The sequence below is a fragment of the Pelodiscus sinensis genome, chromosome 16 (assembly GCF_049634645.1).
Source record: "Pelodiscus sinensis isolate JC-2024 chromosome 16, ASM4963464v1, whole genome shotgun sequence".
Lineage (NCBI taxonomy): Eukaryota > Metazoa > Chordata > Testudines > Trionychidae > Pelodiscus > Pelodiscus sinensis.
Genome location: NC_134726.1, coordinates 28,930,881 through 28,953,738, shown reverse-complemented (window position 1 = coordinate 28,953,738; position 22,858 = coordinate 28,930,881). Strand labels below are relative to the sequence as shown.

Below are 22,858 nucleotides of genomic sequence, written 5' to 3'. Positions count from 1 at the left end.
TATTGGCTTGAGTCACTGAGCTAGTACTGCTCATTAGGGTTGCCAACGGAATTAGGGCCAGCGTTACATACTGAGGCAGGAACGCAAAGACCTTGATGAAACCACATCAGAGCTAGCAATAGGAAAATAAGTAGGCAACTACAGCCTAGTATCATTTCTTAACGATGACCTGGGCCATGCCACAGCTTGAAACTAACACACTGTTGCGGAAGGATGTGCTGCATCAGCCCTGATGGATATTTTTGATAATTCATGTTCAGAGCGTGATTCTGACGGCTGTTTCATGTTATCTTTTTCTCTCCGTGGGTGGGTTGTGCTGTGCCCACTTGCAGTTGGTGCTGGGTGACTCATTGCATGGAAGGAAGCATGCTGGGAAGTGAGATAACGGAGAAGCGGGCGCTGAAGGCAAACACCCAAAGCACACCCAGAAACCAGAATGGGGTTTTTTTTTGTTTGTTTGGTTTGGGGTTTTTTTCCCCTCTTTGATACATGCTAACTTCCTGTTCAGGGTTGCAGATTAAAAATACACCCCAGGAGATGCAAGCAAGTGAAACTGTGAAGTGAGCTGGTAAAGGTCGGGGAAATGACTGTCAGAGAAGTCTGAGGTTTGCCTCCCAAGCAGTTCTGGTTAAGGGTTGCGGAGGTGCTGCAGTTTCACTCTGTACCCAGAGTTACCAAATAATTGCTTCTTACTACTGGCATATGTGTAATGTCCCCAATGGACCCAGACTGGGATGGGGCACTACAGCTCAGACACGCTACAGCAAGCCAGCAAGATTTCTTAAACAGGGTGGGTTGGCTAACGTGTGGGCTCTGGGGTTATTGGTGAGCTCTGAGTGAATGTTCCCCAAAACCAGGATCTTTTCTCCTCTCCTTGTTCCTTAGGGCAATGTACCAGGGATTAGCAGCTCTGCGGCAAGCCATCAAAAATGGCTGTAGGGCTCTGCCTGCTTGCTGGTGGTACACAGATCATCAGGGACAAGCATGGTGGGAAGGGGAGCAGGGCACAGGCTGCCCTAATAATCAGTGGGGACACAGAACCCCTCTAACCCCAGGGCTACTTCTTAGAGCTGAGAGCTGCTCCAACCCCAGGACCATGGCCAGGGCAGTTAACATCTCTGGGCCAGAAGCTGCAGCAAAGTGACCAAGCCCTGGGGGGTCTCACTAGCATAGTTTTGAAGCCCTTTGTGGTAAGACAAGCGCAAAGATTTGCAAGGACCCCTACGCAAAACGACAGGCAGGATCCCATCCCTTTTCTTCCCTGCCTGTAACCCACCCCTTCATCCCATTGCTGGCTACCCACAGACAGCCAATGAAGCCTTCCTTCTCCTTTTTGAGGTGCTGTGTTCCCAGCTCAGCTCTGCATGTGCTGCAGTATCCAATCCACGGTTTGGCGGTGCTGCCATTCAGCTGGTGTGCTTATATCTCACCACAAGAGTGGGCTTGGTATGTATGCTGCAACCAGACTAGCTGGACAACCTGTCATTCATGGGAAAAGGACCCTCCCTCCCCTCCCCTCCCCCCCGGACTGATGACGACAGTTTGGCAGTCACTGCAGGTGCAGTCTTGAGAAGGCTTCATGCAACAAGCTTCTTCCTGGAAGCTGGACACAGGTCAAGGGCAGAGGAAATGTGACTGGCTCAGGCTGGCTACCACAACCTGTGTGGTATGTTATGTTCATGGGCGTGTGTTGCTGGCATATCATGTAGGAGAACTACGGGCTGCAAAGCGTTCAGCCACAGCCACCTTCAAGGGCCTTTAAGCAGGAAGTGGTGTGCTGTGTCTCTATGCAGGAGCGATGCCAAATACCCAGGGTGCAAGTTTGCACTGGAGAGAATAACCACATGCCATTGATCCGCAAATAAGCTGCTTTATTGAAAGCAAAGAATGATGGCTACCATGGGGTTTCCACGGTAACTATCAGGTTTAATTCCCTGAGAACATTGTTGTCCTTGTCATTTCTTTTCCAATCTATTTCTTTTAAACACATACTAGTTATGCTAAGTACAGAGTGAGGTTCCAGATACTGGAACCCATAAATTAAGGTTAAGTGATCCGTTGTAAGACATTTCAATTTCATTTTTAAACAGATTCTCAGAAGGTTGGGGTTTTTTTCCGATCCACAGAAAATGTATAAAAAAAACTTTCAACCCTACATCATTCTCAATGTAAAGAACAGCACAGTAAAAAAAAATTACTGTCGCAATAAGATATTTACAGACGCACCCAGTATGGGCCATTTTCACTCAGCCTCTGATTGGACACATTCCGCTCTGCCTCTGCCCACTTAGCCATGCAGAGAACAATTAGCCCTCATCTCCCTTGGCGAAGGAGGCTTAGTCAAGTCAACGTTCATACGGGAGCAGAGGGGTTGAGCGAACTACGCGGTTGTCACCTTTTCAGCTGACCGATCCTCCACTGACCAGAGGGAGCAGAGTTGAGCAATGTAAATCATTCCCTTCCCCACATGTTGAGAATGGAGTTTCCACAGCATTAGGCCCATATCCTTCCTCCTATCGCCTTCAGCAGACCAGAAGCCCTGATCCAACATATACCCTAAGTCTCCAAAAATGGTGTTTCTTGCCGGTTGCTTGCCCAACATCTCTTCTTCCCTCACACTTTGTGGAGAGTGGGGACCAATAGCTGTGGCAAAGACTTATGCTTTCGGGGGCTAATGCTGCTCTCACAATAGAGACAGGACTAACTCCACTGTAGGACTTAGCCTTCCCCACTTACCCTGGCCTGTCAGAGGAGGAGGCAGACTGCACCATTAGAACCTGCACACTCAACCTGCAGTGGGACCCTTAGTCACAATCCTCCAAATATGCTTTATTCACCCTCTGCATCAGCAGCTAACTCCCCTGGACAGGCCCAGCCTGAATGTTTTCACTCCACTGAACCTAAAGCATTAAACTGGCATAACCAGTGCATTCCACATATGTTAATAATTGGCCCAGACAGACACTAGTAAGAGACAAACCACGTAGAACACTTTTTCCCCTCCGCAAAGATGCTCCAAAGGCAAAGTAGGCAGAGGCTTTGCACTGAAGGGAGATGTTACATCTCCATATAAATATAGCATAAACATGGACACAGCATGTATGCATTTCTTTGTAAACCCCCCCTTTATAAATGTCTTTAAATTATCCTATATAAATACTGCATAGCTTTATAGTACTGAAAATATTTCAGTGAGGCATAGGGAACTCCAGTGAACAGAGTTAACATTGATTCTCGGCTTTGGCCACCAACCCCTCTCCTTGCTCCTCTCTCCCAAACCTGTCTCCCTTCAGTGCTACTATAAGCTGAGATTCTAAGAATCCAGCTCTAAACACGACAAAAGTACACAATTCCTGCAGGGCACTTCCTGGACTCAGCTCCAGTGTGGGCAGAGAACTGCCCTTGGAGCCAGCAAACTTCTCCTGTTCCCCCCAGGACAGAAGCCAGCATTGGAGGGAGGCAAGAAAGCAGAGCAGAGGGGTGTAATTAACCCCTCTGCCACAACTATTATCAATGAACTTTCATCTTAAAAAGTATCTGGAGCTGAAGGATGAAGAATTGGGGAAGGCAAGCAAATAAGGGGGTAGCTAGGGGAATAAAGCTGGTTGGGGTTATGGGAAGCGGGAATAAAGGGGAGCAAGGGATGGGCAGACTGGGAGAGAGGGACCATTTTAAAGTAAAATTCCAGCAGAAAAAGAAAGTAATGGCAGTAAAGATCTGGCCCAGGCCCATGCTTGTTCCGCATACATCCTATGAGAATTGCAAACACTGCAAAGGAATAGGCAAAGACCTGCTGGCTGGTGTTCAGGAGACTTCCCCTTCACAAGCCAGCTTGGTCCCTGTGCCACACAGGTTAAGTGCTCAGGACTTAGCCTTCCCCACCTACCCTGGCCTATCAGAGGAGGAGGCAGACTGCACCACAAAAACCTGCATTCTCAGCCTGCACGGGGAGATGAGAGGGCCGCACAGCAGCCTATAAACCACACATACTGTGCATTACCACAGCAATAATAACCACTCGCCTCACAGCAGGGAAATCACATGCACACATACAGGTCCCACAAGCCCTTCGGATACCAGGGAAACTTGGGACGAGGTTGACGGGGACACGTGTCTCCTAGTACGCCACGTTCTGAGGGCACCATGGCGTGTCTGGATACAGCAAGCAGTGAATGGAGCGGAACCTGCAAGAGGGGGAAAATAACAGGGATCAGCACTGGAGCCAAGACCTGCTCACAAGGCTTACATCTCTTTCCAAAAGGTGCATGAAGCAGCTGTGCAAAAGTTAACTCTTAGGGCTCCGTCTCCACTGCCGTTTGGAAGTGGGACTGCAACTCGTGTAGACAGACTCGAGCTAGAGCAAAGCTAGCTTGAGTAACTAAAGCAGTGAAACTGCAGCCGCATGGGGTGTAGGGGAGAGGCAACGTGTTACAAGTTTTGCTGTCTGATTGCCCAGGTAGCCTTAAAAATCCAGGCTTCCTCATTGTATGGGGGTAAAAGGAGGAGCATATCTGGATGCACACGAATGTGGGGGGGTTGAGGAACACGCAGCTCACCTGGATGGATCCTCATCAATGGAGAAAGCTCCCTTCATGTGGATGGAATTCCTCTTGTTTTCAAACATGCCGTAGCTCAACGTCACCTGGAGAGCAGAGGTGAAGATGTTGCTAGGGCCAAGGCACTGCTCTTGACGGAGGGACAGTATGATTCAGTGGTTAAGGCATGGACCTTGGCGATCTGGGTCTGCTCTGTCACAGACTTCCTGTCTGACCTCAGGTAAGCCACTGAGTTTCTCTGTGCCCTGTCCCTACATTGGGGATAGTAGCCCAGCCCTGCCTCACAGGTGTGGTATGAGGGTAAAGATGGTAACACTTGCAAGGCACTCAGACATGGTGGTGAGGTCACTTCCTCACAGCACTAGAGAAAACCCCCAAATGAGAGCTCTGTCAGGGCTCTGGAGCCTCCTTCCTGCTGAGGTGGGATCATTCTGGGTTCAATCCCAGATTCCCAAGAGTAATTTCCTAAATTCTGAGCATTCCCGGCCCATCAAGCACTGTGGTGAGAGGCCTTTGAACCAGTTGTCTTGGTTCCGTGCTCATGGAGGAACAGGAGAGGACAGAAAAAAATCCCACTCCTCTGTTCCACCTGTGAACAGTGCCAGGTGGCCCTTCCCTGGCCTTTTCACCTGGCTGTGATCAGGTTTACCTGTTTGTGAATCTCTGTCTTGGGCACCTGATGGAGGTTCTCCAGGTGGGAGTGGAACAGATTACTCCGGATAAGCTTCACTCCTAGCACAGACTCTATGATGTATCCAATGGTGCAGTCATCTGGCAGACGGATCTTCTCGGCCGTACTCATAAAGTGACCCCCACTGTAGGAGACAGAAGGCAGCAGATGAGTGAGTTTGCCATACACTGAGTTAACTACCCTCCATGCTCTGCCAATGGATGTCAACCATAGTTCCCGCTAAGGTGTGCGACTGCACACCCGCACGCACAAAATTCTTCCCCCACCCACCTCCTCTGGGGGCCGCGCAGCAGCACTCGTATGGCAGGCAGCCGCTCCAGTGAGCAGGAATGGCTGAGACAGCATGGTGAAGAAGCCGCTGGGGCAGGAGGCTGGGAATTGCTGCAGGTGCGCAGTGGGGGGAGGCCTGCTCTGGTGGCCAGGGCTGCCACATGGCAGGGGGGAGGGGAGGGGAGGGGAGAGGCCGGGAATGGGACCTGCTGCATGGTAGGGAGGAGGGGTGTCTGCTTTGGTAGCTGGGAACAGGACATGCCTCGTGGCCGGGGGAGGGAGGGCACGGTCTGCTCCAGCGGTGGGAACAGGACATGCTGCACGGTGGCGGAGGGTCGAGGGTTTCTACTCCGGTGGCCAAGAACGTGTGTGTGTTAATAAATTGGATGCCACAGTGGCACACATCCGAACCAGCGCATATGACCACAGTATTGGTGCATAAGCCAAAACTCACTCTGCTCATGGTTGGAAAATCTTAGAGGGAAAACTGGTGCCAACCCTGAGTTGGAGACATGCCCCACCTCCTGATTGGGCCGGGGTGGGAGGAATTCAGCCTCTTTTCTTATTAATTTCTAGATTTAGGCTTACTGCACCAAATGACCTCAACTCTGGCTTGCTAGAACAATTTAATTTCCTTCCTAGCTCCTTGGTGGACTTCTGAGCACCCACCCGGATGATGTGGACTTCACTCCACTAGACATTGGGATGGAATCAACAAAGTCCACAAAGAGTTGGACTTCAGGATGCAGCTGAGTTTTGAATCACCAGTGATCTTTACTCTGCCATGTCTGCCCCCATCCCAACTTGCACAGAACAATCCAGGACTTTCTAGAAGTCTTATGAAACATCAGTGCCAAGTGTTGATCCCCTTACCTTGCCCATGGGCTCATCTTCAGTGCCAAACCGCGACTAATACAGAAACCTGCTCCCCCAGTGGCAAACCAGAAATGAACAGGATGCTGCGAAAGAGACAGGAAGCAAAACAGCAGGGTTTAAAACCAGCCTTTTCCCCTCTGTCCCCATGAATGTTTTATTGATTTAGGCAATCCAGAGAGAATTGTCTCTACTGCTCCCTGCATAGGTTAAATTGATCCCATCTACATGCAGGACACACAGCCACGCCTGGGGCTCAGAAGCAGGGAGAGTGATTTCCTTATTAAACATCATCTCCATATTGAAAACAATGGCATTTTTCAACTTATCACCAGCTCAGTGAGAGCTGAAAACCCCTCTCTTCAGGCTCAATTTGGCCACTAGACTTTTGCCTCCCATTAGCCTACTAAACCCCATGTCCTGCTTTCTTACCATCTTGTTCTCACTGATCCTCTCTGTGGCTTGAATGGGTCGGTCCAGGCTAGGTTTGCCGATGTAGATGTCCTGTGTGTGAGGGTAGCCAGACAGCAACTTCACCAGGGTCCGGACATTCACATAGTTATCATCATCCACATGACAAAACCACCTGGGAGCACCAGAAGGGACTCAGTTAGTCTGGTACTACTCAGCCCTCCGTGAGCTCCTTTCAGCAGGGGGCTTGGCAATGGTGGGTAGCTGTTATCCCTGCTTGGCCCCAGGAAACTGAGGTGCGAGAGTTTAATCAAGGCCACACAAACAGACCAACCCCCTGCACCAGTCACTAGCTCATACGGGCAAGGTCTGCTCATGGAAACCAAAAATCTCGCAGCCACATTGTAGCTGGTCACCAGAAGGCTCCACAGCTCAAGTTCTTCTCTCACTCCTGCACTTTCACCCGGCCACACATGGGCTCTCCCGCGTGTACAAACTGTCATGCATATGGACACACCAGACACGCGCTCGCACGCTCTGTCAGGACATTCATTCCCTTCTTACTTTCTCCCGGACTCGATGAACTTGTCGTACTCCACGGCCATCTTGCAAGACAAAGCCTGGCGGCTGTGGGCGGCGGAACAGTTGGTGTTGATGACGTTGGCTGTAGCGGGAAGAGGGTGTGGAGAGAAAAGGGACAGTTAGTTGGATCAGTCTCTCTCCCCAACCACACTCTTGAGTGCATGGAAGTAGCCTGCCCACCTCCACCCCACTCCCACCCCAGCCCCAACGCTCCCCAAGAAGCGGAGCTGGCAGGGAGCTGCTGGGGACATGGCCACCGGTTTGGCCAAGGAAGAGCTCTTGCTCCTTTGTAGCCAGTAGCAGTTACTTAGAGCCCTCTCTGAGCACAGGGTTCCCGGAGAGCAGAGGCGGCTACTTTCCTCCCACATAAAAGGGAAGGGTGGGGCAGAATGAAGAAAGGTCAGAAAGATGCTGACGGTCCCATCGACCTTTCTGCAGCTGGCTCAGGAAGGCTAAGATGCCCCCCCAACTTAGAGTATGGCTAGGACCAGGTCTCAGATCCTACAGCTGTATTGTACAGTGCTAGACCTGCAGCATTCTGTACTGGCACTGCCTAGCCTTATAATAGGCGTGGCATGGCCCTCATCTAAAGCATCCAGCAGAGAGCACCCTCTGGGGCCCGGAGTCCCCAGGGAATTGCTTCTGAGGCTGTGAGAGACGAAGGGGCCTGAAGCGTTCCTACCAAGTGCTGTTGCAGAATCGCGAGAGCAGAAAGGGATCGTCCCTCGCTCAGCTCTACCCATGCTCAGCTCACATTTAGCTGCTGCCTCCCTGCATTTGCAAGGCTGCACGCTCAGCCTCCGGGAAGGCGGGCGGGTGGAGGCTCTGAAGTGGATCCTCTGCCTCTCTGCTGGGGTCTGTTAGCCAGAATCCTGGCCTATTCATGCAACATTTCCCCCGCCACCTGTTATTTGCTGGGCCATCTCAAAGAGAACTGATTCAGGGCCTGAAAGGGACTCATTTACATCAGAAGAATAGGCAGGGTCTGACTGAGAATCGAGTGGGGGGGGGGGGAGCTGAATAAACACTCGCTGAGTAAGTCCCTTTCCCTCCCTCTGTTGAAAGCTACTTGAGCACCAGTTAATCACAGGGCTCCAATGGGAAACTGCCCTAGAAAGGCACCTCTCCTCTGCCTCACAAGGAAGCTTGGGGATCAAACCATTGCCAGGCAGGTGGCTGCCCTGATTGCTTTCCCAAGGGCAGGTGGGGGAAGAGAAAGCAACAGCGTTATTAGCGACCGGGGGCTCTCCGCTGTCTGTCTTCTGCAGAGGCCGCTACTGTAACAAGCCACCCTGAGATCCTCGTGGGGCGCCACCGCCACATTCAGTTTCTGTCCTGGCCTTGAAAGCCTCCTTCTAAGTCCTAGCTTGGAATAAGAGGAGGCCGCCAAAGGGCAGTCGAGGTGCTGGGAATTACACTGTCTTCACGGCAGCAGCCGATGACGTCGATGATGTCACGCTGCTGTAACAGAGAGCCAGACAGCCACAAGCGCCCAGTGCCCACCACTTCCCTTTTCAGTACCCAAACTGCTCCACTGGCTTGAAAATCTGGCTGCTCATTGGGCACCTAAACACTGTTCAAAGATCTGGTGCTAGCAGTGGGCACTTCTGAATGTCCCAAAGGAACCTGGGAGGCTGAACTACTCCAGGTTCAGAGAGCAATGGAGTATACACCCTGCACTTGGCTTTTGGACCCAAAGAATCCACAGATGTACCTAAAACCTTTACCAGGCTCCCGCCAGGCAGCAAGGAAAACAGAACAAGATTGGTTGACTCACCTGTGCGTTTCTTCAGTTCCTCATCCTCCCCGTCGGTGAAGATGAAGGTCTGAAAGAGATAACAACACATCATTAGAATTGACGTGACCATGGGCCTGCTGCTTTGTGCCCATCCTTGGGGGAGGGGGAGCGGTAATCCTGCTTCTACTGATTTCCAGTTTCCAAATGTTTCCAGACTGCAGGTGCTGCTGGAGGAAAAGGGCCTGCTGCTGACCTGGGCTATTGCCCCATCACCCCAGCTGTCAACAGTGATCTTAGCGTGAGGTAGAAAAGGGCAGAAAGAGGCTTCTGCACCAGTACTCCCTGTCAGCTGAAAGTCTGGGTGGCCACCCTGGAGAGATTCAAATGCCGCCTAGCTGATTAGCAGAGTGCCCACAGCATGTGTCTACTGGTGGTGCACATCTGTACATGCCTCCACAGACATAAAATTTATTCCATGCAGATGGAAAAAACTAGAGGGAACATTATTCTGCACTATCAAGGACTGCCAGAAGGGGGTGTTGGTCAGGCTTTTCATAATGGTTCTGCCTCTCCCGCACTAGAGGCTAAACCATTCATTACCACTCAGGAGGCTAGGGTGAGTGGGTGCTTTGTCATTCATTTCCTCTTAAGGCCCTAACCTTAATCCTAGATCCACGTGCTCCTGAGCTACGAGGCAATTTAGATCTGGCTCTGAGCTCTGTGGCTCCAGCCCAACTCTGCTGCTCTTTAAAGGAGCGATTGGGTTAAAACACGCTGCCTAGTGAACATATTGATCACAACCTCTCTCAAGCCAGGCTAACATTCACTGGATGGGGGGAATAAGAGGGCACCAGAGCTGGAATTGCTGGACAAAAGGAAATGTTAGAAACCGGTGGGGTTTGAAAGCACTCACTGAAATACACGCAGCAAACTCCTCCTTAGCAAGAGGGAAAGGTGCCTGAGGTTTCACCCTGAAATCAGGTGTTTTCCTTCAAAGTAGCTGGGTGAGATGCACACCCACTCTGCCCCTTCCTCTGCAGGGAGCCAAATGTCTTCATTTCAATCCCTGACTCTGCCCACTCCCTTTAAAACAATCAACCGCAGAGAAGGGGTGACAGGGATGCAAAGGTTAATGCTTCCCCTCCCACCCGGGAAAGAAAATGGAAACAGTGTCTCTTACTAACTGCACCACATGGATCCCAGCCTCCTCTGCGGTGAAGTCATCCAGCCCCCAGTTGGAGCTGCAGTCACAGTTACTTGGGTTTCACTGTGTGTGTGTCTGCCCAGATTGCTGGAACGTCATTTCATTGCCAGGCCCCAAGTGTATAACAACATGGGCCTTTCGCACAAAGCCACAGGGCAAGGCACACCCTAGGAATACCGCAGAGGCTGCAGTTTGCAGTGCGGTGGGCTTAGTTTCTTGCACAGTGTGGAGTTTTTTCCATGATCTTGCTGTTAAGCTGCGGCATATGCTGGGAATAAACACCAGGCCCAGGCCATGGGCTTGTACCAGATGCATGTGGGGTGGAGAGGCACATGAGGCGAAGTGATGAGACCCGATAGTCACATGCAATGAGTTCCAGCTGAGCTGGGGTCTTGCCAAGCCTGCTGGGGGGGACAGGACTAGTTCCGCCAGGGCCCAGTGATTCAAAAGGGATGGGGGCTTTGGCCCCCACCCCTCCCTTAAGTCACCCACAGAATGCCACGCTGCACACTCTGGGCAGCACTAATGGCTGACTGCCCGCAGCCCCGCCCCTTCCACCTGAAGCCCCACCCCTTCTGGGAGCACAGAGCCACACCTTGCCCAGGGGCCCAGCCAGTCTGTTGGCTCCCCTGGGCCTTGCTTAGAGAAGCAGCAAGCAAAGGAACTATTCCTGCACCCATTGGAAGGGGGGCGGTTCTGCCACGGACATTGGTGCAGACTCTGCTCTGAGGTTCAGGCGTGAGACTTGGGCTTCATGCTGTTGTCTTTGCCAAGGCTCGTCCTGCTCAGCCCACCTTGCTGGGTTGAGCACCAGCCTCTGCCTGGCTAGCATAAGAACATAAGAACGGCCGTACTGGGTCAGACCAAAGGTCCATCTAGCCCAGTATCCTGTCTACCGACAGTGGCCAGCACCAGGTGCCCCAGAGAGGGTGGACCGAAGACAATGATCAAGCGATTTGTCTCCTGCCATCCCTCTCCAGCCTCTGACAAACAGAGGCCAAGGACACCATTTTATCCCCTGGCTAATAGCCTTTTATGGACCTAACCTCCATGAATTTATCCAGCTTCTCTTTATTATAGTCCTAGCCTTCACAGCCTCCTCTGGCAAGGAGTTCCACAGGTTGACTACACGCTGTGTGAAGAAGAACTTTCTTTTATTAGTTTTAAACCTGCTCCCCATTAATTTCATTTGGTGTCCTCTAGTTCTTCTGTTATGGGAGCAGCAGGTGTGTTTGCGCTCCTGATGCGCCGAGGCTTCTTCCCACACCTGTGTCAACAGCTTGTGCCCAATCGGCTCGGTCCTGGCACCTTGAGCTAGCCCCACCCCCATCCGTTTCCAAGGCCTCCCTGCCCCAGCTCATAGCCTTTGGTGATTGAGCTGGAGGTCAGGTGGCAGCAGCTGCTGAGCTCTGGCACGAGCCCTGCCTCGCCCAGCTTGCGGGGGCTGGGGTGTGTTGGCCTTGATTGCTGCTGCTCCCTGCACCTGTCTGTGTGTGTGCGCGCGCGCACACGTGTGTGCGCACAGCAGGGCACCTCCACCCCTGCACTCAGCCAGCTTCCTAGGGAACTGAATTGCCTTCAACCGCCGCTTGGACTGGTGCCCAGTAGCAAACACCATACACCTCCCCCCCAGCCATTACCTGAGCCACCTGCCTGGCTGCAGTCCCTTATTTACATAGCTAATTCTCCTCATATGTCCGCTGGCTGGAGGGGAACGGCCTACTGGTTTACCCTGGATTGTTTGGGGGAGGAGGGAGGCAATGGAGGGGTGAGAAAGCAATCTCAATCAATCAGTGTGCAGCAAACAAAGCCGGAGCGGGAGAAGAAACCACAACCAGCTGCCAAGCGCTGTAGAAACCAGACGCACACAAAAGTGAAAAAGAAGAAAGACAAAGAGAAATTGGGGGTGGCGGGGAGAGGGGAGGGGGGAAGGGCAGAGTCCTGGGAATGATGAATTACAAGCGAACTGGAAATTCGTCGCCACCCATCAGTCATTCCTCACAGTGGGTGCTTTTTTGGGAGGGTTTTGTTCTGTTCTAGGAAGTGCTGGGGTGGGTGACAATAGCTTGAATGCTTCTGCCTGACTTTACTCAGTACAGGAGAGTTAAGCAGAAATGTGTTTGTCCCTGCATTAGCATACAGCTGGGCTGGTTAACTGGGAGGGGGAGCCAAGTTTGGTTGCTCAGGTCCCCAGGGTAGGGAAGTGGCTGGGAAGAGCAGACGCTGCAATGGTCCTGAATAGACGGGGTGGCTGGGCCTTTGGTCCATGGGGTGGGGGTGGGGGTGGGGAGAAGGTGGCAAGTTGCAAGTGGCCTTTTTCCAGTACGAGAATAGAGCTGAACTGAGGTGTGAAAACCAAACTAGCCACAAGCACATAGCCACTGCGTAGGTCACATATTAGAGATGTAAAATCCTGTTTATAAAGTGAACCAGTTATGGCCAGGCTAGAGCAGCCCCCCTCCCCCTGCCCATGCTGTGGGTGGGAGTTTGCTCCAGCACACTCTGCTTGTGGTATGGTGGGCCCAGCTGGGCTGGGGGGGAGGGAGAAGGGGTTCCTTTTTACTGGTTACCCAGTAAGCATGACCTGGCTCACTGGTGATGCTTACCGGGTAACCAATTAACCCTTTACATCCCTATCACATATGTGCTAATCATTCCCAGAAAGGTCCAAAGACGTTTGGCCAGACACTACTCAAAATGGGGGGGGGGGGTCAAGAGCACAAATGGGCTCTGTTCCTTCCCTGAGACAGGGAATCGGGCATGGGGGCATCTAGTCAACTGCTGCAGGGGAAACTCCAAGGCCTGGATGGTGGCACGACCCCTAGGAAGAAGGTTTTTGTCTCGCTATGCAAGACAAGAAGGAGGCTCAAATCTCAGGGTTCAAAGCATGAGCTGCTCAGTTAGAGGCCATGGTAGAACATCCCTCCTCACAACACAGGCATGGGGCAGTAAGTGGGAGGGCAGGGAATAGCCATCCTGTTGGGAACAGGCTGCCATGCTAGCGATAATAAGGCCCATGCCAAGTTCGGGTTGGGGAACAGGGCAGTATGACTTGTTCTCCCTGGTGGCACAGGGCAGGGATCGCCCCCCGCTGGAGTATCAAGAGGCCACAAGGATGTGCCTGTTGTTCCCATACAAGACCAGATTTTCCGCTGGGCTTTTTGCAGCTTCTTTTAGCCAGTGAAGGGTCTAATTTTCCCCAACACACTCCCAGCCCTGGAGGCCTGATCAGCACCACTTCCCTGCTGAGGAAGTGCGGAGGGAAAAGGCAAGCAAGGGGCAAGTGCCCAAGGAGGGGTGAGGCCCATGGCTGTGAATGCTTTGTCAGATGAGTCTGTTTGGTCTCACACTCGCTGGCTGCCCAATGGTGTGCACCCTCCCCCTCACTTGCCTTCCCCTCCGCCCAGGATCAATCCATTTAATCAATCTCTTTGGAATGTGTCAGAGGGGCCCCGGGTGGGGAGAGGGAGACCAGACCTCTTTCAGGATGCCCACTGGGGATTTAATATAGAGGAAAATGTTTGCTTGATTAGATCAGAAACACTGTCTCCAGCAACTGTGTCTTAAGCCGGCTCCAAAAATAACCCCTAAACTAATCCTCCCGCTCGGCCGCTATAAATAGACCAAAGTGGACATTTGTTTATTATTAGACAGCATTGAAAATTTTGATTCTGAAGACACTACCCCTCCCACACACAGAAGACAATGCAATTATCTCCGGGACTGTTGAAGACGCACTCTGCCTCTCCTCTGGGCAGGCAGGGAACTGCACCACCCCTTGGAAGGAAACTCCGGAAAGTTGTAGCCTGCCTGCCTGTCTCCCCGCTGCCTAGGCAGGAAGGGTATAGCCTGCACCCAGCCCTATGTGATCCCTTGGAGGGACTATCTTGCCTCTGCAGGTTCACCACCTCCCAGCCCCTTCCTGCATGTCCGCTCTGCCGGCTCAGGAACTCAGCCAGAAGGTTCCATTAAAACCAAAACAATGACAGCCTCTCTCAGTTTTGTAATTAGCTTTTCTGCATTTCTCGGAGATGAGATCTGCTCCTGCGACTTCCCCTCCGCCCCCCCTTCCCCCAGGCCTGGGCAGGCTTCCAGGAGTCTCTCTGGAACACAGGGCTCTATAGGCAGGTCAGCTGGGAGGAGAGATGTCTGGGGAGAGTGGAGGGGAGGAAACAGACAAGAAGAGAGGAGATGGGGAAAAGAAAGGGGGATGGGTGTGGGCAGACTACCACAACTCCAACAAAGCCAGAGGATTCGCTGCTTCTCAGAAGCACAGTCCATCCACCTTGGGCCTGGAGAGTCCCCCTCTTTAAAGCAGTTACAGCCTCAGCTCTGCTATGTGGTTTGATATCCCCTGTATGCAGCTTCCCATCCTTAGCACTCTTCCCTTGACTTAGACTCTCTGCTCAGCTGTAGGGATGCTGAGCTGTGGGGATGCACAGCACTCACTGTCAATGATTGGAGACTGGGGAATGGGGGTGTGTGGGCTGGGAATGGGTAGAACCATGCCTGCTCTAGTTAACTGCTCATGAGATGAGCTTTTCTATTCACTCTCTGCATGTCCCAGATACCCAAACCTTCTGCAGTGATGTTCTGGTCACCCTCCCAAGAGCTGTATGCACAGCTGAAGTGTTCTTGTTAGTCCACAACAACAGAACCTTGAGGCTCAGTGTATTTTGCAGCTGATCAGACACGGAAACAAAAGCCAGGATTGCACACAATGCACAGTCAACCTATGGAACTCCTTGCCAGAGGATGTTAACAAGGTTCAAAAAGAGCTAGATAATTTCATGGAGAATAGCTCTATCAATGGCTATTAGCCAGGATGGACAGGAATGGTGTCCCTAGCCTCTAATAGTCAGAAGCTGGGAATGGGCAACAGGGGATGGATCACTTGATGATAATCTGTTCTGTTCATTCCCTTTGGCATTGACCACGGTTGGAAGACTGGATACTGGGTTAGATGGACCTTTGGTCTGACCCAGTATGGCCGTTCTTATATCAGTGATTCACAACGTGGGCATTGTTCATCAGGCAGTCTCACTTCCCTTCCTGGGTATCCCAGCAAGTGCACAGCAGCAGTGAACTGTACAAAGGCCAGTGTCCCGACCCTTAGGGAGCTCACTACAGCATCTGCAAGGAAATCTTTGGGCATGGTGCAAGGATGAGCTGACGTGCTGATTAGCCGGAGTGCGGGTGCATGTGTGTGCATACATGCATGCAGGGCATTTATCAGACCCTGGGCCTGATTGGCCTCTCCCCCAGTGTAACTCCACTGGCTTCAGGGGAGGGTGCTGGGTTGGAGCCAAGTTATCGCTGATGGACAGTGGTATAAATGAAAGGTGGATCAAGTCCTGTCAGCCTCTGCTTAATTGTGGCTGCACCTCCCCAGTTCTGGGATTCAGTGACATATGGAGGGACAGAGAACAGACCACCCTGCTTTTAGGCGATGGCTTCCGGACACTGTGAATGCTCTTCCTTCTCCTCTCATGCAGATGCTCTCTCTGGGCATCGGTATAGCTGCTTCTGCTTTAGGAATGCAGGGACATACCTTGCTCTTTTCTCCCCCACTCTTAAGTCCCCTTAAATGGGTGAAAAGAAAGGGCTTTGTCTTTGCTTGCTCAGTGGCTGCATTGTCTGGCCAGGGACCCTGACTCGGACACACAGGAAGCCTCATTGTTCTAAAAACTGCAATTTAAAGAATCACAGGATGCCAAATCCTTCCCCAACAATAGCGGCCACCAAAGAATAAGGTCGGGACAAGGCACTTTACCCCGCCAGGTTCCCTAAACTGCTGCATAACGGGGCCTAGCGAGAGACACCAGGCCACTGGAGTGCAGGCCCACCTTTGCTCTGCAACACAGGGCTTTGCTGGCAGGAACTCAGCTCCCAGGACAGGGTACTCTCCAATCTGTTCTGCTACTTCACAACATGCCCTGCTCAGCTTGGCCCAGCTCCCTGCCTACGGGGAAGGAGAGACACGGCTGGTCCCGACTGTCACATGGGGGAAAGGTTTTTCCTTCATTTCTCTCTTCTTGGTGACTCACTTCCCCTTATTTGCAGTGAAACCCTAACTCAGCCCTCACTGTTGCTCACAGCTCCCTGGTTGATCTTGGTGACGAACAACAGCGTAACTGGCAGGATCCAGCCATAAGGTCCCTGTTCCACCTGCCCGAGCAACCAGGGAAAAATTGGCCCTGACCGTCTCTTTTCTTGTCTTTTGTCCAAGAGCAAGTCTCCATTTTGTTGCCTCTTAAAATGGACCAGAAAGACCTTCAAGGAATGACCTTCTCTCCACTCCTGCACCAGTGGCACTGAAAACAGGAACCAACGTGATGCATGTTGCACAAAGGACCTCGTGACTGTCCATTGCAAACATCTCCTTCCCTTTCTCGATACTGGTGTCATTTCCCCCTGCGTGATGCTTGGCCTCATCTTGTAAGGTCAAGAAAGGATGCAATGACTTTAGCCTGGAGGACAGTGCCTAAAAGCCCTTTCTGGTCCTATGATTTGGGGGGGGGAGGGGAAGGAGGCACCTGTGTGCGCACTGGCTGATCTGTCAGGTTGCAATGGTGTCACTGTGAAATTGGCACTGTGAGAGTTGCAGCAGGTTTGGCTGGATGGTTCCAGTTCATTGCGGTATCCTCCAGCTGGAAAAGTCACTACTCAGGGGAGGAAGGAGGAGAGAATCAGCAGCTGGAACAGGTTCCTGCCTGGCTTTTGTCCCCTGTAGCACATGTTTACTGAAAACAAACCAAGTTCAAGCCCTGATGGGCCAGACAGGGTGAACACTGAGCACAAAACTCAACCGAAAAAGCTGTTGGGAGGAAAATCTCCAGCTGGTTTCAGGGATTAATTTGATGGTCCTGGCCCCATTTCTTGCCTAGCTAGCTGAGCCGTGGCTTTCCCTTGCTGCAGCGGCTGTGGCTAGCCCAGAGGCTCCCTAATCTCAGAACATGATCCCTTCATCCCCCACATGAAGCTGGGGGCTACAAGGCATTCACCAACAGGCGTGGAACTCAGCTCGCTCTCCCCCCTTCACCTTTCAGTAACAGGGAGAGTCCTCCACTCCGTCCTTTCAAATGCTATTCTCCTTAATCATCCCCCTTTGAACAAGGAGCTCCTTGTGCAATTAGGGACTCACCCCTCTCCCCACGCGCCACACGTGTGGGTCTTTCGCAGACTGATATTTCAAGTGCTTTTATTGCTGTCTGAGTAGAAATCTCTCATGGCTTGGGGCATGCAATTAACAGCATGACACTCCCCTGGATTATCTGTGTCCCCTCCCTCCATTTAACACAAACACCTCCTCTCCTAGCACACACCCCTGCCTGGCAGATCTGCTTCCCTGCGGGTCTGAGTCTGGCATTGCTGTTGGCTTAACGCCTCCCAGATTGAGACCCCGGGTGTGGTTTGTCTTTAACATGCCCAGGTGTGTAGGCAGAGGAGTGGGGCACTTCACCCAGGGACCTCTCACTCCCCTCAGGACCAGAGCGGCTGGGGAGCGGCCAGAACTGGCTTGGCATAGCTCTGACAGCCCAGTTCCACCTGCTGGTTTGGACAGAGCCCACGCCTGTGTTTGGAGTGTAAACAGGGCCCAGAGCTATATTTGCTGTGTACACATGAATGCATAAGGCCCACTGGGAGCGTGTTGGCACACAGCACACCCCAGGCACACAGCACACCCCAGCAGGCCGTTACCCCTGAGGACAGGAACTCTGGCCAAGGTACTAGGAAAATTTGGGAACTGCCTGTGCTCTCTGGAAGGCAAACACATTCCTCTTGAGTAAACTAGCTGGATTAGGTAGCAGGACCTGTAATTATCTACCAGCCTTACGGAAATGAGAAGACCCTGGCAGCAGAGTTAATCACATAGCGCTTCCATGCCGCTCCTGGGAACAAGCCCACCAAGCTGCTTGAAGAACATGGACTCGGGGCTTGGTACCCCAGGGTAAGGAGTGCAGTTCTGTCACTAACTCCTCAGTTCAGCCGGCATTCAGAGGGGATGGCTAAACTCTCATTTAGGATATTTTTTCATACCATGGCGGTGGGGGGGAGGGACTTAAGCACAAACTCTCCCCAGACCACTCTGCGGCCTGCTAAGTATGCAAGTGCTGAGTCAGCCACAGCTGCAAACTCTCTTCAAAAGGTGCTGGCGGGAAGGAACATCTCCCCCCAAAAAAGCCTATGTTGGCTAGATCGCTTGCAGTAGGGAAGTAGATGCAGGCTTTGGGGGCAAAGGGGAAGCCCCAGTCTATCACTCTGCTTAGATAAGAGGAGGAGGAGGAGGCATCCTACCACATGATCTCATTGCAGTATCTCAGATTAGAGAGAACACAGGAAACGGAGGCTATTGTGCATTGAACAAAGAGTATCCAAGAAGACAGTACAATAACGATTTTCCCTTTCTACCGTCTCTCCAAACAGGAACAGCCTGGCAGACTGAATTCCCTTCTCCCTGATGCACTGTTTTACTTAACTCTTTAACCATCACTTAAACACAAACACAGCTCTGAGTGGAACCACAAAGAGGAAGGTTCCAATTTTCATCCAGAAGGGGAATTGGGGGGGGCACACACAGAAGACTTGTTCTCTTTTCAGGGGGGATTCTGGGCAAGTCTCTAAGAATTTCCACTCCGACCAGGGTACAAGCTGCACAAATGCTTGAGTGGCTGTTGGCAGAGCAAAGGAGAGAGTGGGCCTGGGACCCAGGGAAGGGAGACCTGACTCAGACCGAGAGCCACACTTTTAGCACCAGCAACTCCTCAGGCGAAAAAACCCCTTTACTAATCCAGAGCATTGTTTGTATGAAGCAGTGAGTTTCAGTCAACTGTCACAGGGAGAAGCTTCTAGCAAAGGCTCAGTGCTCACCCAAGGACAGGCGCTCACCCCCCCAAAGCACCCATATTTTTAGGAAGACAAATGAGACAGAGTGTCCCCTCCACCCCCCTGCTCTACTGTTAAGTGAACAGATAGTCCACAAGTGAAAGCAAAAGAGAAACTAATGGGCAAGCCAGGGCGCACTGAAGTTGCCGTTACAGGGCGTCTTGGTAGGAGACAGTCTGAGACCAGAAACTGCACAGATTCGCTTCCTACAGCCCCTCTGGAAGGGGCAACAGAAACTGTCAGGCTGGTTAAGATGGAGGGTCAGTTTCCTGGTGATCGCAATCAGGCGGCATGGAAGGGCTGGGATGCATTCACACCCCCCTCAGCAGCTCTGTCCTTCCTCCTGCCCCTGCAGGAGTTTTCTGTAACTTCAGCTCTCTCGCCAAAGCTTGTCCCTCAAGTGCTGTACAAGAGCATCACTCAGCAGCTTGTCAGTTGGGCACCTCTCTGAGCCGCAGCCCCCCTGGCTTCCTGGCCCTCATCTCTAGGCAACCTGACCTGGGCACTGCGAGCTCCAGCTCCCCGGTTCCCATGGAAAGCCCCACACAAGAGGCTGTGAAGCCTTTTCTCTGCGCTTGGGAGAAAAGAGGCTTTGTTAGCTTGCCCAGGGGGACAGCGTGAGAGCTGGGACTTGGGACTCTGGGAATCCAAACGGACAAACGATGCAAAACAAAACCCCAAAAGAAAGCCAGAGCCCATGAGAAAAAGAGAACAGGCATTCCCAGCATCGTCTGTAGGTGCTCGGGGCATTTATCCACCTCCCGCTCCCTCCCCTTTCGCAGAGGCTGCAGAACATAGAAAAGCAGCTAACAGTTTCCCCTAACTAACCAGGGCAGGGAGAAAAGGCAGCCACTGCCAGGCCTTTGAGATCTCCAGTGGAAGCCAGTGGCTCTCATGGTGACAGTTTGTCCACAGCAATGTGTGACTGAAGTGTCCAAAAATCCACTGAGCCTGATCCATTTCCCAACCCCTTCAGTCTGCAGCAGCAATCGTTTACAAATGATTCCTGAGTAAGAAATGCAAGTCTGCCTCCCTGCATTGCAGACCCAGAGAAAGCCCAGAAGGGGACTAGGGAAAGAAAATGAGAAAGTTTATGTCTGCTCTGAACAGAATAAGCCCGATTGGGAAGCTGTTTGATGCTCAAACTGATTCTTAAGGAGAGCAAATGACAAAAGCAAGATTCCTAAGAAAACTTTTTTAAAAAAATACTAGACTAATGGCAAAGACTGGTGGAGAGAGGGTGACTGTTGCTCAAGAAAGGAGGAAGTGGGACAACAGATCAGGCTGGTGGTGAATACTTTCAGCCAGTATGTACTGGTGGCCAGACTAAAGGACTAACAATGGTCCCTTCTGGCCCTAAATGCTATGAAATCCCTCAGGAGTCCCTCCCAAACTGGCTACCACTTTTAGTGGCTTTCTGGGGCAGCGGTTCTCTCCATCCACCTGTGCATTTGGAATACAGCCATCATTGCAGTATGTGGGTACCAGAAATCACTCCCGTACCCTGCAAACAATGCAGTAATTCAGGCTTGGCCTTGCACTGAAGGAACTAAGTACACACCTGGCTTCTGAGAGGATCCCTCTCCTTCGGTCTTAGCACCAAGGCACAGCCGCCTACAGGCGTTGGGTTCTATTGCTGGTTCCACTATTGCAACTTTGCATGTCAGTTTCCCTACTTGCAAAACAGGGATGATGCTAACCACTGTGGCACAGTGCTTGGAGAGTGACAGATGAAAAGCAGCTATAGGATTACTCCTTGGGCTCTATCCTTAGGTATGGACCAGTTCCCTCCCTCTGAGACAGGAGTGCTACTTCTCCCATACTGCATGGGGAGTGGCTGTTATCCTTGCCTACAGGCTTTTGGTGTAGCTGACACTTCTCTGGAAATGCCGCTTAATTCCTCCTTGAAATACCGAGCTGACATCCTAGACAGTGCTCCAGGGGCTTGATGTTGGCAGGGTCCCCCGCCCCCACCCCAGCAGTTTCTAACCAGCCCTGAGAACTCTCAGTCCCCTCCCCTTTTCTTTATGCTACAGAGCTCAGGACTTCAGCCCCTGTTTTACATCTGACAAGGCCAGTCCAGCGACACAAATTGCATTTCATGCTCCCCATCCCCAGTCTCCTAGGGTTGGGAGAGGCAGAGAGAGAGGGAGGGAGGAATAAACAGGCACCTGAGCACTGAACACAGGGTCTCGTTAATGCCTGCTGCCAAGAGCCCTCCAGGGCTCCGGAGTATGCACAGCCCAGCCCCAAGGTAGGAAGCGTTTCAAAGCCGATTGTGACTCTCAGCTGCAGGGACGCCGAGTCCATCATGATGCACCTGAATCCTCCAGCTGGGAAAAGAGCCCGCTCTCAGGTGCGGGGAGCAGACAGAGCAGCTAGGAGCCTTCAAGCTCCAGGCCACGCAGGCAGGAGGACGTTGGCAGGAGCTACCCGCGTTCAGAGTCCCTGAAAGTGAGGGGGGCTGCAGCCCGTGAGCTCTCTCGCAGCACGGGCGGGGGAGGGGGTGGGAGGAGCGATCCCCCCCCAAGCGCCTCCTCCCACTTTTGTCATAGAGCTCCATACCAATGGAAGGGGGATCATGGCTGGAGTGTGCCTCAGTTTCCCTTTCCCAGGCCAAGGGCGGGAGCCAGGCGCTGGTTGGAGGCGCTTGGACGTGCAGGCACTAGCCAGCCCGGCCAGATCATTAGCGCTTCCCAGCACCGCCTGGCGCGGCTCCCTGCTGTTCCCGGGCCCGGGAGCCCACCTGGCACCTGCCGAAGGCTGGAGAGCAAGCACCGCCTCAGTCCCCACTGCCCCCCTCTCCCGCCACTCACCAAGTCTCTGTTCCGGGAGATCCAGGTGTCCAGCAGCAGCTCCAGCCTGGCCTTGTGGAACTTCTTGGTGGTCTTCACCGCGATGAAGACATCCTGGGCGGAGATGTCCTCCATGGCCGGCCTCGGGGTCCCCTCCCGCCGCGGGGCCAGGCTGCCGGCTTCCTGCGCCTCCCGCCGGCCCCGGCTCAGCTTGCTGAAGTAATCGGTGAAGCTCTTCACCTCTCGGAGGGCCACGCCGGGCTCGCCCTCCGGCAGCTGCGGCTGGCGGGGCATTCCCTGGGGCTCGCCCGGGCTCGCCACGCTCCGCAGAGCTCGCCTGGCGCCTTCTCCGCCCAGGGCCACCACCTGCCGCTTCTGCTGATCCGCCATGAGGACCAAGAGGCAGGTGAACATGCAGCCTACCAGGAACAGGAGCGCTTTCCGCCCGCAGCTCTTCAGCATCCTCCCGCCCCTGACTCGGCTCCAGGCACCGGCTGCCCAGCTGCTGGCGCACAGCTGGAGGGAAGCTCCGTGGCCAATCCCGCTCCGGGAGACTTCCAGATCAGCTCCCGAGCTAATTCTGCTGGCAGGTGCCGCTGCCTGGAGTCTATGCCAGCCTCGCTCCCTCCCCAGTGACTGCGCCAGTCCGGCCGCCGCTCAGAGGCAGCAGCAATTTAAAAACTCCTCTCCCCACGCCCCCTGCCTTACAAACTCCTATGCTCGGCTTTCTCGCAGGGGGCGGGGCTCTGACAGGCCCCGCCCCTCCCGGGGGCGGTCTCAGAACGTTGCCGCCTTCCCGGGGGGCCGGTCTTCTGCTCGTTTCTCCGGCGGCGGGTCTCCCACGTGGGAGCG

The 22,858-nt window shown here is 52.9% G+C and overlaps 1 protein-coding gene across 1 annotated transcript; it reads right to left on the bottom strand.

The window, feature by feature from the left end:
* Positions 1–1,854: 1,854 nt before the first annotated feature.
* Positions 1,855–22,680, bottom strand: LFNG (LFNG O-fucosylpeptide 3-beta-N-acetylglucosaminyltransferase). Its single transcript, XM_075899606.1, has 8 exons — positions 22,028–22,680; positions 9,161–9,209; positions 7,366–7,465; positions 6,823–6,976; positions 6,391–6,476; positions 5,206–5,371; positions 4,557–4,642; positions 1,855–4,184 (listed from the first exon to the last, which is right to left on the bottom strand). Exons 1-8 carry the CDS (start codon positions 22,466–22,468, stop codon positions 4,118–4,120), a joined length of 1,149 nt encoding a protein of 382 aa, XP_075755721.1. The 5' UTR covers positions 22,469–22,680; the 3' UTR covers positions 1,855–4,117.
* Positions 22,681–22,858: the final 178 nt, after the last annotated feature.